Consider the following 15,468-nt stretch of genomic DNA (forward strand, 5'->3'; position numbering starts at 1 on the left):
AATAATGAAAAAAAAAACACCGCAAAAGCTTAAAGACAAAACTTGCTAAAGAAGTCCACTGGGGACCAACTATGCCTAGTTGCTATACCTAAGGTATAGGTGGTGCCCAAAACGGTAAAGACACAAAGGCTCTAGAGAATTTATCATCCACTTATGATTCCTTGGAGTCATTTTATAAGCACAATGCATTTTTCACAGTTTTCTGACCTTTCATAGACCCAGTGATTAACAAAAAAAAGAGCAAATTAAATAATACTTCTTTGCAGCTCTAATTGGTGTCAATCTCGAGTAATTCAGATATGTTTTCATGCTAATATGTGGCCTTGTCACACAACTAGAGCACAGTTAAAACGCCATAGTACTGAATAGAAATTTTCAATATATACACGTCGTGAAAAGTTTAACCCGTTCTGTACCAACATTGATTTGTCCTCACATACTTAAACAAACAACATATTGTAGCTGGTATGGTGGCATGTGTTGATTGGCTTCAGAAAACTCACTGCCCCAGTGAACAAGACATTGAACTTTACTCCCAGGAGGGAGATGGGTGAAGTTCACTTTGAATGTCCGAAGTGGATATTCGCTGATGTGGGAACTAGTTGTACTTTGTCTCTGGAAGAAAAACATGTTAACACAAAGTAAATGCATGAATTTGTGATAACAGCACATGCATCGTATTGTTCATAGGGGAACTCCCAGTGCTCGCTCATGTTATTCATACCATAGCAAAACAACACAAAAATCAAGTGGCTCGAATAGTTTGTTCCCCTTCCGTCAAGCCATTAAACCAACGTGTGTGCCAAATTACAGGCAAGAATCTGTAAATGTTTAGTTCAACATATGAGTCATCGCAGGAGCTCGACGAGAGGATCCGGCTTTACTAACGCATGTTGACTCATGACCACCTGGGCTGAAAAAGACCTGATCAATGCCTGGCAGGAGTAGAGCTGGGTACCGATTTCGATACTTTTTAATCACCGACCGAATTGCCTCCTTAGTATTGAAAAATGCCTCGTCAGTCAATACCCAATTTCAATACCAAAGGAGTCAATCTCATCAGAGTCAGTGAGCCAATAAGCATGCAGCATGCTTCTACCGAGATCTAACAATGCTGCTGATTGGCTGGCTAACGCCAGAAAAACTCAGTTACACAGAGACGAGGCTCATCCAAAATTCCGTTTGTGTCTTAATTCATCTCTAAGAGTGACACTTAAGATATAGTCCTACACTCCACTTAAATTACGACTGAGATACTTGATAACTAACCTTTTTTAAGTGCAGCTTTGGGCCAATATTTTTTTACTCTTAAGTCAATTCTCAGCTGTGTTCTTGTTAGTAATTCTCAGAGGCTTGATAAATACGGGCCCAGATCTTTCCCCACACCTCTCTCCACTGCAGCTGATTGCAGACCACGCCCACCTCCACAAAAACAAAGAAATGGGGCCACCTCTCGCTCATCTGGTAGAGTGTGCGTCCCTTAAGTTTGAATCTGACCTGCGGCCCTTTGCTGTGTGTCATCCCCTCAATCAGTCCCCCTTTTCTCTCTATCTGCACTATCTAAAAATCCCAAATCAATTCTGGGAAGAATAATTGATTTAAAAAATGGTCACAAAAAATATCCCTACTCTCCACTTGTTGTGGCCTAATTGCCACTTGCGATTTGTCACTAGTGGCTTTTTTTCATTACAAGGAACCTGCTTGACTCGCATCGACTCTACTAGCCTTTTTGTTTTTCCATTATGAAAGATTTTTTTAGTATCCCCTCCGTTGAGGTTCCGAGCGAGCTGAGGCGATACCAAAAAGTGACGTGAAAACCCGCAGAGTACTGATTGGTCGGAGAGAGAATCGTCACTAATCACTGCGTCGTCATTGCTAGCGACAGACAGGGGTGTCCTGAACAAATTCAATTTTTAAATAGTTTAGCCAGCGGTGTTTTTTTTTTTTTTTTTTTTTTTTGATGCCTCCAGCTTATTTTGAAACTAAATGTGTCTTCTGGCAAACAGCCACATGCCAAAAACAACACACCTTCGACATTCTGTGTGTGTGTCGCGTTAGGTCATGGCAGTTTTCTGCGGCGTCGCTATGACGACCAGCCACGCTTGCCTCACGCATGAGGCGGTACTAAATCTGCAATGGAAAACGGAGGAGGGGGCACGTCGGGCCGAGCTGGTACTAGCAGAGGGTAAGCGCCCTAAGTGTCCTGGCTGGTTGACACCTAGACGCGGCTCAGAGATTGTCCGCAATGCCACTTACCTGACGCAGTAGCTCGACCCTGCTGTAGTCATTGAGGTAATGAGCAAATCTTTACCTAGTGGCCGGCCTGCCATGAGTGCTGTCCTCACACACACTTAATAGCATCATAACTCCGCCTTTTCTCCTTTTCCTCTCTCTTTGCCTCCAGTTTTTAATCCTGAAATTGGAAAGGCCGGCAATCGTTCAGAGCATCACCTTCGGGAAGTACGAGAAGACTCACGTCTGCAACCTGAAGAAGTTTAAAGTGTTTGGTGGGATGAGTGAAGAAAACATGACAGAGCTTTTGTCCAGGTGAGATGCCACTGCTTATGCCAGTCCAACTGTTTTTTTTGGTATTGTGTGTGTGATTATTGCAGTTTGAACATACAGACTTTTCAGCAGCTTCAGCGTTAATGAATGGTGAAAGCACTTTTTATTTTACTAGATCTCTATATCTCTTTAAATCAATTATAATTTTTTTTAAATAACAAATGAAATTGGAATGCTATCGTGGGCGGGTGCTCCGGAGCTGCCGCACCCACTGAAAATACTCAGCACCCACGTGTGCCAGACTGCCAGTAGGCTACATTCATTTAAAATTAAACATTGCAGTTGGTGCTAAGTGGAGCGTGTGAGCGCTGATCGCGGTTACGTGTCAGATAAACTTTTCATCTCCAATCCTAGCTGGATTTGTGAGAAGTGGCGCTGTCCTGAGTTGAAGGATAGCCTACTTAACGTCTTTATTGTCGAGTTAATAGGCGTGTGTGTTCATGTCGGCCGCTGTCCATTTCCTAAGGAGGATGGAGGAAAACATAAATCGGCCCCTATGATCGAGGAAGACTGACAGCTCTATTATAATTTATTTACAAGACTGTCAAAGGGAGACGGGTATCTCTCTGCCCTGTTAGACGCTGCTCTCCCTCTCCTCTCTCTGTGTGTGTGTGTGTGTGTGTGTGTGTGTGTGTGTGTGTGTGTGTGTGTGTGTGTGTGTGTGTGTGTGTGTGTGTGTGTGTGTGTGTGTGTGTGTGTGTGTGTGTGTGTGTGTGTGAGAGAGAGACAGCCCGGTCAGCGAGCTCGTTGCGTTACCCCCGCAATCTCTTGTGGAGCATTATAACTTCGAAATACCACAGATTCCACTTAATCTTATAATGGATATGTCTTGTGTTATTTAAACAAACGATCGGGGAACTAAACGATCTTTTGTCGGCGAGTCTCCTGATAGAGGTCCAGCCAGCTCACAGCGGGTCTGTGAAGGTGGACAGAACCCCGGCACACTGTGGAACTTCTGAAATCCGACACAGTCGGACCAAATTTCCTATTACTTTTCGTAAAACGGCCCATTTTTAAGCTGTACATGGTTGATTTCTCGCATAAAAAAAGTCTCCGAAGTGAATTTAGTGATGAAATAGCAGACAGAACAATGTATAAAGTATCCAGTTGTTGGCCACAACAGCAATCCATGGTTGTTGTGATTGTTGTGGCGCTTTGCACGCCAACACACTTGACTTTGAATTTCTGATTAGGCGGGCCAGCTGTCATTGACAGCTCCGCACCTGCCTGTAAAGTTTTTAGGTTAGCTATAGAAGAGACGAGGATTAGTGTGTGTCTGACAGGGTGGGGTGGGCGTGGCATCCCGATGGTGGCTCTCCATCGCGATGTCGGTCAGCCATCACGATGGATGATGATCTCGTCCATCGGCACAACCCTACTGACCTTTTTATAAGCATTTTTCCACTGCGGGAACTTAAAGAACTGTGATCCCCTAGAAGAGGTTGGTTCCTGCTTCTGCTTTGTGTTTCCACTATGTTTTACAAACTCTGACATTTTGGATACTGCGTCACTGCAGCGGGACAAACAATTTTTACGCGCTGTTTGATAGGTGAATGGAGTTCAGTTGTGTGTAGAGCTGTTAACAATTTTAAATTGCTGTACAATTAATTGTCTCGGAAATAATTGCGATTAACAATATAAATGTTTCTTCCAGGCAAATTTTTTTAAGAATAATTATTTATTCATTACTATTTGAAACAAATTACGGTTTTGAATGAATCCCAGGATACATCTTTAGGTTATATCACTGTCACGTGACCCAGATGATGTCATAACACAGATACACAGCCTATGAAGTAAACAACGCCTCTTATTTATCAAAAAACATTTTTCCTAACCGTATCTGCACCCCCCCCGCACCCCCCCTGTTATTTTGTTGCTATGAATGTGGATAGGGTCAAGTGCCAACCACTATTGAAATAATAATAAAAACATATAGTCCGACCAATAAGCACTTATATCATTACAATTAAGCATATCTAAACAAAAGTAATTACCAGTCACACGCCTTAAGACCTTAGCTAATGTTAGCAATTAATTACGGTTAAACAAAGACATCGCGATTATGTAAAAATATTGACAATTAGACAATTATGTAATAATTGTTACAGGCCTAGTTGTGGGACAGACGACAATGGAAAACGTGTTGCTATTATTGATTTTTCCTCCATCTTTGCGTGTAATGACTTTTAAATGTCAGAATTAGTAAATGAATGGAAAGGCCTGTAGGAGGCGGAGGGAATGAGAAAATACTTTATAGACCTGCAGCTTTTGGTCATGCTGCCCCGCTACTTGGTCGCAAAAAATAGTTCAGTACCAGAAGTGCTTTTAAGCAATTTGAACTTTACTGCAATACCTTATCAATGTAGTTATACAATTCAGTATGTCTCTATCAGGTGCATACAGCCATGTCCCACTAGTGACACAGCAGTCCATAGTGCTTAATACTGACTGTGATTATCACTAAATGCCAGGTGTCAGATCAGTACTTGTATCGGGATACCCTGATTTAACCCTCCTGTTGTCATCGGGTCAAATTTGACCCATTTTCCCAAGTGTCTACATCAAAAATGTGGGTTTCTTTCTGTCCAAAAAAGTTATGTGGATGGTTCCATACAACGTTCTTTACAAGTAAAATAAATGATCAGTTAACTACTTTGATTGAATTTGGGCGTTTTTATTCAATCTTATAGCATTTGAGAAAAAAAAGAAAAGAACGTTAAACCGTGACAAAAATGTGGGAAATAACAACAAAAACTTTCAAATAAAGTGCACAAGAAATCAACAAAAACATCGGAAAAAAATGACAAAAACACTTTGTAAAATCTTCAAAAACGCCGGGAAAAGTGACAAACATCAGGAAAAGCGACTAAAGTGTTGAAAAAAGACGACCAAAGCTATAGTAGCGACCAAAAAAAAGAAAGTTTGACCTTTTTTTGTCGACCGGAAGACAACACAAGGGTTAAGTTATCGTAATCTGGAGGAAAGAGTTGGATCGGTGCATCCCTAGTTCTGAATTGGTTTATATGATGATAATGATGAGCAAAATGTGCTGTTGTGTACCTAACTGTCATGGAGGATGCTGGGTAAAATTGCAATCTTTAGCCAGAATTGGCTGAATTTGAATTCCGTTCTTGTCATTACGAGATCACTAATTCTTGGAGGAGCTGTATTGTGGGAAAGTGGAAGAAACAATTCCTTATGCTTTTGAAATAGCAAATTCAAATACATTTGACTAAGTTATGTTCAAAAAACATAGTTTTATCAATGTTGCTTTTGCATTTATCTGGTGATACCTGATTATTGTGAAATGCCAACATATTTTTCTCATACATGTACACATGTAGATTTATTTTTTTCCTCAGTGCTATATATAGAAACTGAAACTCAGTAATTGGTGGATCACAAAAATGTATGTACCAGTATATTGATGCAGTTAGCATCTCAACTAGGACTGTCAATTTATCAATATTATATCAATATCCATATATGAGGCTAGATATCGTCATACATTTTTGATATCGTTGTTTTAAAGGCTGCATTACAGTAAAGGGATGTCATTTTTACCAGACGTACTAGTTCTATTATTGGCTTTTACTCACTTGGTCATTATATCCACATTACTGATGATTATTTATCAAAAATCTCATTGTGTAAATATTTTGTGAAAGCACCAATGGTCAACCCTGCTATATCGATATCAATTTAATCGGTCAAAAATTATTGTGATATTTGATTTTCTTCACATCGTCCAGCCCTAATCTCAACCCAATAATGTTATTTGTGAAGCAGCTGCATCCTCTCCATTCTTTTTTTTCTTCCTTCTTTCCTCTCCCTTCCAGTGGCCTTAAGAATGACTACAACAAAGAAACGTTCACCTTAAAGCACAAGATCGATGAGCAGATGTTTCCCTGCAGATTTGTCAAAATAGGTGAGAGCTTGTGGTTGGCAAGTGTCTGTGGTTTCTGTTGCTCTTAGAAAAGAAACCTACGCTGTGAACAGGTCTGTCTCATCACACTGTTTTTCCTCTTTCTCCGTCTTTTCTTTCTGTCTCATAGTGCCTCTGATGTCTTGGGGTCCCAGTTTTAATTTCAGCATCTGGTACATTGAGCTGCACGGTATCGAAGATCCTGATGTGGTGCAGCCCTGCCTTAACTGGTACAGCAAGGTAAGTACCCAGGGTAGCCTGGGGGGTGAAAGGCCAATTTATGCTTCTGCGTTAAATTGATGCCGTGGGTACGTACGTAGATACGTGGAGATTCCGACCCTACGCCGTAGCCTGACGTGCACCTCTCAAAAAATGTAACTACATGTTGCCGCAACGCAGAACGCATTGGTCCCCTTGGCCATGGCTTGGTAGCGTCGCATTTCCCCTTGTCTTGCGTTGCCAGACGTTCCTTCACAGCTTTCGCCGAGGAAGGTCTGGCTAGTCCACACAGCATTCTGGGAATGGCAGAAAAACGTGCTCTGGTTTATTGGCATTTCTTTAAACCAACCACAATCCTCTTGGGCAGCGCCAAGCGCCTGGCGGGGCCACGGAGCCTCTGCAAAAGGCTCGGGAAGGAACTTGTTTTGGTGGAACGTGTGTACGTTCAAAAGTAGTTTTAGTCATGCGACAGAAAACTCCGATTGGACAGATAGTCTAGCTAGCTGTCTGGATTTACCCTGCAGAGATCTGAGGAGCAGTTAACCATAGTCCTCAGAAATCCACCGGAGGTTAGAACGCCAACACAAAGAAAGAGGAAGGTAACGGGACATCTGGCCGAAAAGAGGGACATCTGGCGGAATTTCCGGCAACACTGGAGCAATCCCGGAAGTGGAACTAAGTGGATATAGACTACATTTCCCCCCTCGACTCATTTCCTGGTTCTCCTTCTCCATAATCAACATGAAATCAAGGAGAAGGTTAACTTTTTCCTGCTCCAGATTTCCCACCGTGGTCAGAAAGAACAGGGGAGACTCTTTGGTTCTCTCACTATGACTCTAGAGTCACTACTCGCTCCGAAGCTAATCACCGTCACTCTCTCACTCGCTCTACCAAACACTCCCCGTGCGCGCACACACACACATGCCGGCCCTGCTATTCTCTTAAAGATATCGACGCACACACCAACATACAAGTATAAACTTTATTCATGCCTCCAAAGCTCAGAAAAATTCAACCCTGTTTGGGAAAAACATTACACCGCTTTATAGTTGTGTAAAATTTGCGTTCTGTGTGAAAGTACTCCGGACAAAAACAACGGTCCAAAAAATATATTGAGGTGCAAATTAATCGCACGAAAAAAACACGTCCCCGGTGTGTAAAAACCTTTTTAGAGACGTGTTCTCGGACGGGAAGAGTGGATTCCAGATTCAGCAGGCATGAGTCTGTAATGGGATGGATTGATCAGCTGGCAGGAAAACTAAACTTCTCTACCAAGTGCCTCTGAGTTGTCCCTTAACAACACAAATGTCCTTAGGAACAACTTAGGAAACGATCACACCTACAGTTTTCTTTCATCAAACCGGTGGGAAAACATTGCATCTGCTAACTTTTTGCAATTTTGTATCTTAGCCTTTGGGGATTGTAAATGCAAGCCACACAAACTCAGCAGTAAAACATTCATATGAAAGAGTTTGAATAATTCTTTCTCCCCTGGTTCTCCCATCTTCCCAGCCTCAGTCCATTTTTAAATTCCACCGATCAAGATGAACTTCATGTGAACTCCTTCATGTAATTTATTGAGACCAGAATTGACTGCATCATTACAAATTGCAGTTTGAGCCCAGTTTGTGCTGTGCTACACTTTCCAAGCATAAGGTAACCTAAGGCAAGATAAATGCAAACATACATCTTCTTAGCCCCTAAAACTGTAGTGGGTTCAGATTACAACCCCACACCTAACAAACAGCCTCATGGCTGTAATGGAAAAGGTTTTAGTTGGGCTGGGTTTTAAATGTTTTAAACTAGAGGTCGACCGATAGTGGATTTTACCGATAGCTAGGTTGGGCCGTATTTGCCGATAACCGATTAATCGACCGATAGTATTTAGAATTGATACTGGATAAAACAGTTGACAAAATACATACATTTTTTCAAAAAAAGTCCAGACGCTTTTGCCAATAATCAAAATTACACCCACAGCAATGCTACACAAGCATGTGTGTTTTCTAAAACAGTTCTCCTACATATTTGGAGTCATCCAGTGCAAAAATAAACATAATGAGCATTATAATTCATATAAAGGACAAACTATTTACATTTCTTCAAAAAAGGCCCAAATGTATGCCACTGTAGACCTACAACCAATCAGAGCAACGGAACTCAACACTGTGTATTGTCTCCATAGCAACCACTCTTTGCACAATGCATTCATTCTAACTTCCGACTTTTTTGAAGCTGGATATATCATTTGTTGCATGTAAATATAAATGTGGATAACGTTAGTGATAGTGACATGCTCGCTACAGTCGCATTTCTAGAGATGAATCGGCGAAAACACGTGTTATTTCTCCGATTCAGGGCTTTATTCTAGCGCCGGCGCTCTCTCTCTTCAGTCTCTCTCTATGTCTCTCCACCATATAACGCTCCCTTTCTCCAGTCTCTCTCTATCTAGCTCCACCATATAGCTAATGCTACCGTGCTTTCGGGCAGTTGTTGATGCTCCTCCGCTGAGGATTTTAAAATGAATGCGCTGTCGATTCTACACATCTCAATTTTCCAGCGGCAGCCACTAGACGGATCGTGGACGATTTGGGTCGGACTTGCGTTCATTTTTGTCAGTGTTTAACCGCTTGAGGTTAGTTAGCCTACTGCTAATGTTTAGCGTCATCTCAGCCTCGAAAGTAAACAAACCTACTGTTGTGCTGTTCTTTCTCTACTAATGCAGCATCTATTCAACAAATGAATAACTTTATAATGATATAACAAAATGTACTGTATACATACCTTTTTGCTGTCGATGCTTTAAACGCGCATCTGATTTTGCACAGCATGTGCTCTCCGTGCAGCGCGCAATAACACGTGTCGAAAATAAACAACACGAGGCATCAGTGATAGTTTTTATTTCACCTCTATAGGAGCTATTGTAATGCATGATGCCAGCAGAGCCTTCTCAGCTCTGTGTACTGTGGAATGAATGACAGCGTGCACTTCTCAGCCGCTCCAGCAACGGACGCAACCAGGAAAAAACTATCGGCATGGATATTTGCCGATAACGATAGTTCCACCAATCAACTATCGGTGCCGATTAATCGGCAAAACCGATGAATCGGTCGACCTCTATTTTAAACCGATGTACAGTACCAGTCATAGGTTTGGATACACTTTTTCCCATTTGCTTGAATGAGAAAGTGAGTCCAAACTTTTGACTGACACTGTAATTACAATACCTTTTTTTTTATTTTTTTAAATCAATACCAAAAAGATCTTTGTACATTTTTATCATTTTCATTGTACTGATAACAATAACATGAGTAGCTGAGATGTAGGAGCGCTGTGACATCGCAAAAAAAAAAAAGTGACGCAAGAAATTTAACACAGAGGACTATAAGACGTTATACTAAATAAAGTTCAGTAAATAACTTAACAAAATTCTAATTTAAATGAGGGTATGCTTGATTAAGAGTGTGAACACATTTAAAAACTTGACTTCGGTGTTATTTGGCGTCACCCAATTTGAAACGGAACTGTTGTATGGGTTGCGTTTGTGGACCGATTCGAGTCCATCGCTGCTCCACATATCCGCTTATATCTGTTTCCTCTCCATTGTTCCCTTGCAGTACAGGGAACAGGAAGCCATCCGCCTTTGCCTCAAGCACTTCCGACAGCATAACTACACAGAGGCCTTTGAGTCACTGCAGAAGAAGACTCGGATAGCACTGGAGCACCCAATGCTCACCCACCTGCACGACCGGCTGGTGCTGCAAGGAGACTTTGACGCCTGCGAGGAGCTCATAGACAAAGCTGTGAGAGGTATTGCACTCGGCCTGATGAATATAGAGCAGAGATCTTCAACAGGGGGGTCCTCAGAGTGACTGCATGGAGGGGCCACCAAATTATCGCTAAATGTTAAAATTTAAAGTAAAAAAAAATATAGCTTCACATCAATACAACATATTATTAGCAAATATAAATCAGCTTATTTGTGGAAAAAACAAAACATTAAAGTGCTCATATTATGCTAAATTTCACGTTCATAATTGTATTTAGGGCTTGTACCAGAATAGGTTTACATGGTTTAATTTTCAATTAAACCATGTTTTTTTTTGTTTTTTATTAAATCATTTTTGTTGTACTGCACATTGCTGCAGCTCCTCTTTTCACCCTGTGTGTTGAGCTCTCTGTTTTAGCTACAGAGTGAGACATCTCACTTCTGTTCCATCTTTGTTGGGAGTCGCACATGCTCAGTACCTAGGTAAGGACTACTAGCCAGTCAGAAGCAGAGTATGAGGGCGTGCCCTGACAGTACCTAGGTAAGGACTACTAGCCAGTCAGCAGCAGAGTATGAGATATATATATATATATATATATATATATATATATATATATATATATATATATATATATATATATATATATATATATATATATATATATATAAAATATGAGCACTTTAATACTGGCCCATAGGTAAAGACGCTGATATACTTGGTTTTTCACAATGCGTACACATAGATGACAACGCACAACCTACGCTCCAAAGGAAGGCAGGATGCGCGTGGCAGTCATCTTACATATGCAAACGTGTAGTTAAAAGCAAGTATATTTGCGCGTTAAGGTAGTTGCTAAGATAGCCTTCCACAGATACAGTTAATATGGATTCCCTGTGCCACATGTATGTTTAACATTAAAACATGATTTATAAAATCATGCCAACAATTATTATTTGAATAGCTTAGCATTCTATGCACTAAAATAGGTACGTATAAAGGCTTTAGGCCACCCTACACGTTATTGTAGGCCCAGTTTAATATGCAAAGTAGTTTTATACAATATATGTTTTGGGGTGGGTCCCTGCTCTGTCTCTGTTTCAGTTAAAGGGTCCTTGGCTTAAAAAACGTTGAAGACCCCTGACCTAGAGTAAAGATGACTGCAATCCTGTATTTAATTTTGAATGATACTGAGTCAAAGCCTTTTTATTCATTTTTTTTTAATGCCTGGTTTCTGCTTAATTGATGATTTTGCCATATGTGATCCTCTTGTCTCCTTGCTAGATGGCTTGTTTAACCAGTATATCAGCCAGCAGGAGTACAAGCCCAGGTGGAGTCAGATCATCCCGAAATGCAACAAAGGTACAAGCGCCCAAGAAATCAACCGAGACGACGTGAACAGTGAGACCATCTTTTCAAGTGGGGAAATATTCCCGATGTGTCGATCAAACATTTCAGCACACGGTGAAAGCTTTGTGGCCCTGTAGCTAAAGCCATGCCTCCCTCCCTCCCTCCCCTCTGCTCCTCCCATCGATCCCACATGATCCCCCCCTCTCTCTCGCTTTCCTCTGCGTCATCCTCCATCTCCCACGCTCATACAACACCCCTTGTCCCCTTCTTCCTCTCCTCTTTGCAGGCGACGGCGACGACAACAGGCCAGGGATGAGGGGAGGACATCAAATGGTCATTGACGTCCAGACTGGTGAGACCCACGCAGCTGGTGTTATGACTTGGCTGTTTAACTGACGCTATGACTCACATCCTCCTCCGCAGACTCAGAACACCAAGCTCCATTACGTTTAATCAAATTAACCCTCCCTCCACCTCAAGCCCACCTCCTTTAAAAGAAAACCGTCCCGAGGGCATTTCTGTACTTATTAGCACACGCATCACGACTTTTGTTTCGACCGAGACATGCAGCTTTTGTTGGAATTTTTTTTCCCTGTATCTGCCAAAGTTGTTTCTGGTGTACAAAAGCCTGCTGTTTGTGTGTGTGTGTGTGGGAGTGTGTGTGTGTGTGTGTGTGGGGGGGAGTGATGCAGTGTCTGCAACTTGTGTCAGAGCTGAGAGAAGTGTCTCAGGCCGCACACACTGACTTCTGTGTTTTGCTCGCAGTAGTTGATAATAGAAGTTGATGCAGGAGAGCCTAAATGATTTCTTTGTCACCAGTCCTGTCTCGTGCCAATTCTGTCCCCTTTTTTTTTCTTCTTCTCTTAATCCCATTTTCTCGATTGGCAGTAATGATTTTACCGTACGCTTTGATTGAAATGTTTTCTTTGTCCCGCAGTCCTGTTTAAATCCTTTTTGCTCCTTATACTGTTTAGATCCTGGGTAATTACTTTGTTTTGATTATTATGGAGCTCGCTAAAGAACCTATGCACAGTGCCGTATGTCTCAACACAGAGCTTTTCCTGAAAAGAAAATAGAGTTTTCTTAAGCCCTATTCGCACGGGATCTGGGGACCTCGTTCGATTTAGATTTAGAAATGACCCCTCCCCCCCCCAAACCAAGTTTCGTGTGGCTACCCGGAGGCGCGTGGAGGACGGCCAGGCTCAGGCTGCCGCACCGCACTTGTGATGTAGTTCCATTTATCTTTTTGGGCCAGGCCCGGTAGAGGTCTCCAGAGGGCTCGTCCCCTATCCCGGCCGCGGTGGCAGCCACACAGCGTCACCGTCAGCCCTTGGACGAAACCACGGGGAGCGCGTGGACTTGTGGACGGAGGTCTCCGGTCGGGCGGTGGTACGGGCTAGGTTAGTCATGAAAGGTGGCGCCCGCATCCCCTCCGCCATCCCCCATCCCTCTTCGCCAAAGAGGGATAAAAAGGCACACAGGAAACAAAAAATTTAACAATTTACACCATGCAATGAAAAACTTGCTTTGCCAGGCTTCCTTACACAATGCATATAAAAGGAGAATAATAGAATAAAGCTAAAACAAGCAATAAAACAAACCATAAAAAAAGTGTAATAACTAGTTTTGAAAAGAGATTAAAAACAATTACAAATGACTAGAGGTCACTAGGTAATGCTAATTCCGTGTGAACAGGGCTTTAGTCACAGTCTTGTAACTTTTACTCCCAGTTCCATTTTAATACTTAATAATAATTTACTTTAATATTGAGCTAATAATCATACTTCATGATCTCATGCTGAATTACTGCACCATACACAGTTAGTTAATACATTCCTGTCCACTCCCAAGCAACTTCCTGGAGTATCTCTCTATCTTTTTAACCCAGTGGTTAGTTCATACAAGCTATATGTTTACCTACTGTAGGGCTGGGTATCTTTCAAAATGTTTCGACGCCAACAACGTGACTTGGCTACTGGTTCCCAGAGGTGTCAAAAGTATTCCCATTCATTAATCAAGTAGAAGTATAGATACTACGGGTTTGAAAAGACTTCTGTAGAAGTTGAAGTATCAACTCAAGCTTTTTACTCAAGTGAAAGTGTAAAAGTACTGTTTTCAAAACTACTTAAAGTATAAAAGTAATCTAAGGGGAAAAAAAATGCCATTAAGGACAAAAGCTTAGCCCGCCCCACAGGGGCCTTTAGTGCACTACCCCACCTCCACAAAAAGGCAATAATGACTATAATGTCATATTAAAATCATACCTGCAAACTCAGAAGGGCTGAAAAGCGTATGTCATCCAACCACAATCAAATTCACTCTATCCAGATGGCGCAATTTATCTGGATAGGTTTATTTATTTATTTATTTTTTCACGATGACAAGCCAAACTGAGTAACGAGGCTATTTTTAAAATGTCAGGAGTAGAAAGTACAGATAATTGTATGAAAATGTAAGGAGTAGAAGTAAAAAGTCTGCTGTAAAATAATTACTCCAGTAAAGTATAGATACCCCAAATTTCTACTTAAGTAAGGTAACGACACTTGACACCTCTGCTAGTTCCTGAATAATACTTTTTGATACCAATTTTATGAAACTAAGAGAAATTACAACATTATGGCACAAATCATTTATTTATTTTTAGCACCTGCTAGGTGAGCCCCATCTCTGTGCTTAACGTAGACTTTTTCCTGCCTGCCTCTACGACTTGTAACGTTAGACAGCCAATCACAAACATTATTAGATCTTGGTAGTGGCATGCTGAGTGCTTATTGGCTCACTGACACTGATGAGATTTACTCCTTAGGTGTTGCATGACGAGGCATTTTTTTGATACTCCGTAATTTAGAGGCAAGTCGTTCGGTGCCTAAAAAGTATTGAATTCGGTACCCAGCCCTAGGTTTACCTTCACCTCCCAGGCCCAGGAGCCACACACATGGTATGGTCACAGTATCCTTAAGGATGACCTTCATTCAGGTTCTTTTTTCAAATACAACTTTAATCTTAAACTGATTTAAAAGTACAATAAGTACATTTTTTTTCGTTGATCATTATCAGTGAGTCATTGAATACACAACCAATTTTTTCTTGGCCCATCCTCTGTTTTTGGAAATGCAGCCGTCGTGGCACAGCTTATTTCCTCCTTCACAAGTCTCTGATACAATCACAACTTCACCACTCCCATCTGCCTGAGCTGCAGTGGCCTGTGTTTGACCCGAGCCGTGTTTTCACAGAAGAGACCAGCGAGCTCATTAGTTAGACACGACACAAATGTGTTGTAAAGCGGTAGTATGTTACAGAACATCAATTGTCTTGTTGCAACAGGTCCTCTTCTGCAACCTTATCGCTGAGTAGTTTCCAGTGTTTTTGAGGATTTAAAAAAATGATAATGGGTGGGAAAGTTATATTCCAAGCCAGAATTTGGATTTAATATCCCAAAAAATGAATACCCCGAGCCAATTCACAGAGTTGTGACTGGAATTGGGGCGAGTCGAGGCATGTTTTTTGATTGTTCGTATCGAATGTAAAGCCTGATCAATTTCCAAACAGACAGATCGCTTTACTAATGCTAATGTAGGCTTACAGTCGCCCAAGTGTGCAGTGCACTGGGCAGCTGTATTATGTATGACACAAAAAAAC

General features: G+C 41.5%; 1 protein-coding gene across 5 annotated transcripts in view; it reads left to right on the forward strand.

The window, feature by feature from the left end:
• Window positions 1–15,468, forward strand: part of mkln1 (muskelin 1, intracellular mediator containing kelch motifs) — a 44,534-nt gene that overhangs the window by 2,380 nt on the left and 26,686 nt on the right. For 3 of the 5 annotated variants that reach the window (XM_028570642.1, XM_028570643.1, XM_028570641.1), the window contains exons 3-8: window positions 2,405–2,547; window positions 6,408–6,496; window positions 6,624–6,733; window positions 10,330–10,522; window positions 11,764–11,898; window positions 12,116–12,181. In XM_028570642.1, coding sequence (XP_028426443.1) covers window positions 2,405–2,547; window positions 6,408–6,496; window positions 6,624–6,733; window positions 10,330–10,522; window positions 11,764–11,898; window positions 12,116–12,181 — 736 coding nt within the window. The remainder of the gene's footprint in view (window positions 1–2,404; window positions 2,548–6,407; window positions 6,497–6,623; window positions 6,734–10,329; window positions 10,523–11,763; window positions 11,899–12,115; window positions 12,182–15,468) is intronic. The other 2 variants (XM_028570644.1, XM_028570646.1) reach the window with 2 other exon arrangements.

This window comes from Perca flavescens, chromosome 23 (assembly GCF_004354835.1).
Source record: "Perca flavescens isolate YP-PL-M2 chromosome 23, PFLA_1.0, whole genome shotgun sequence".
Taxonomy (NCBI): domain Eukaryota; kingdom Metazoa; phylum Chordata; class Actinopteri; order Perciformes; family Percidae; genus Perca; species Perca flavescens.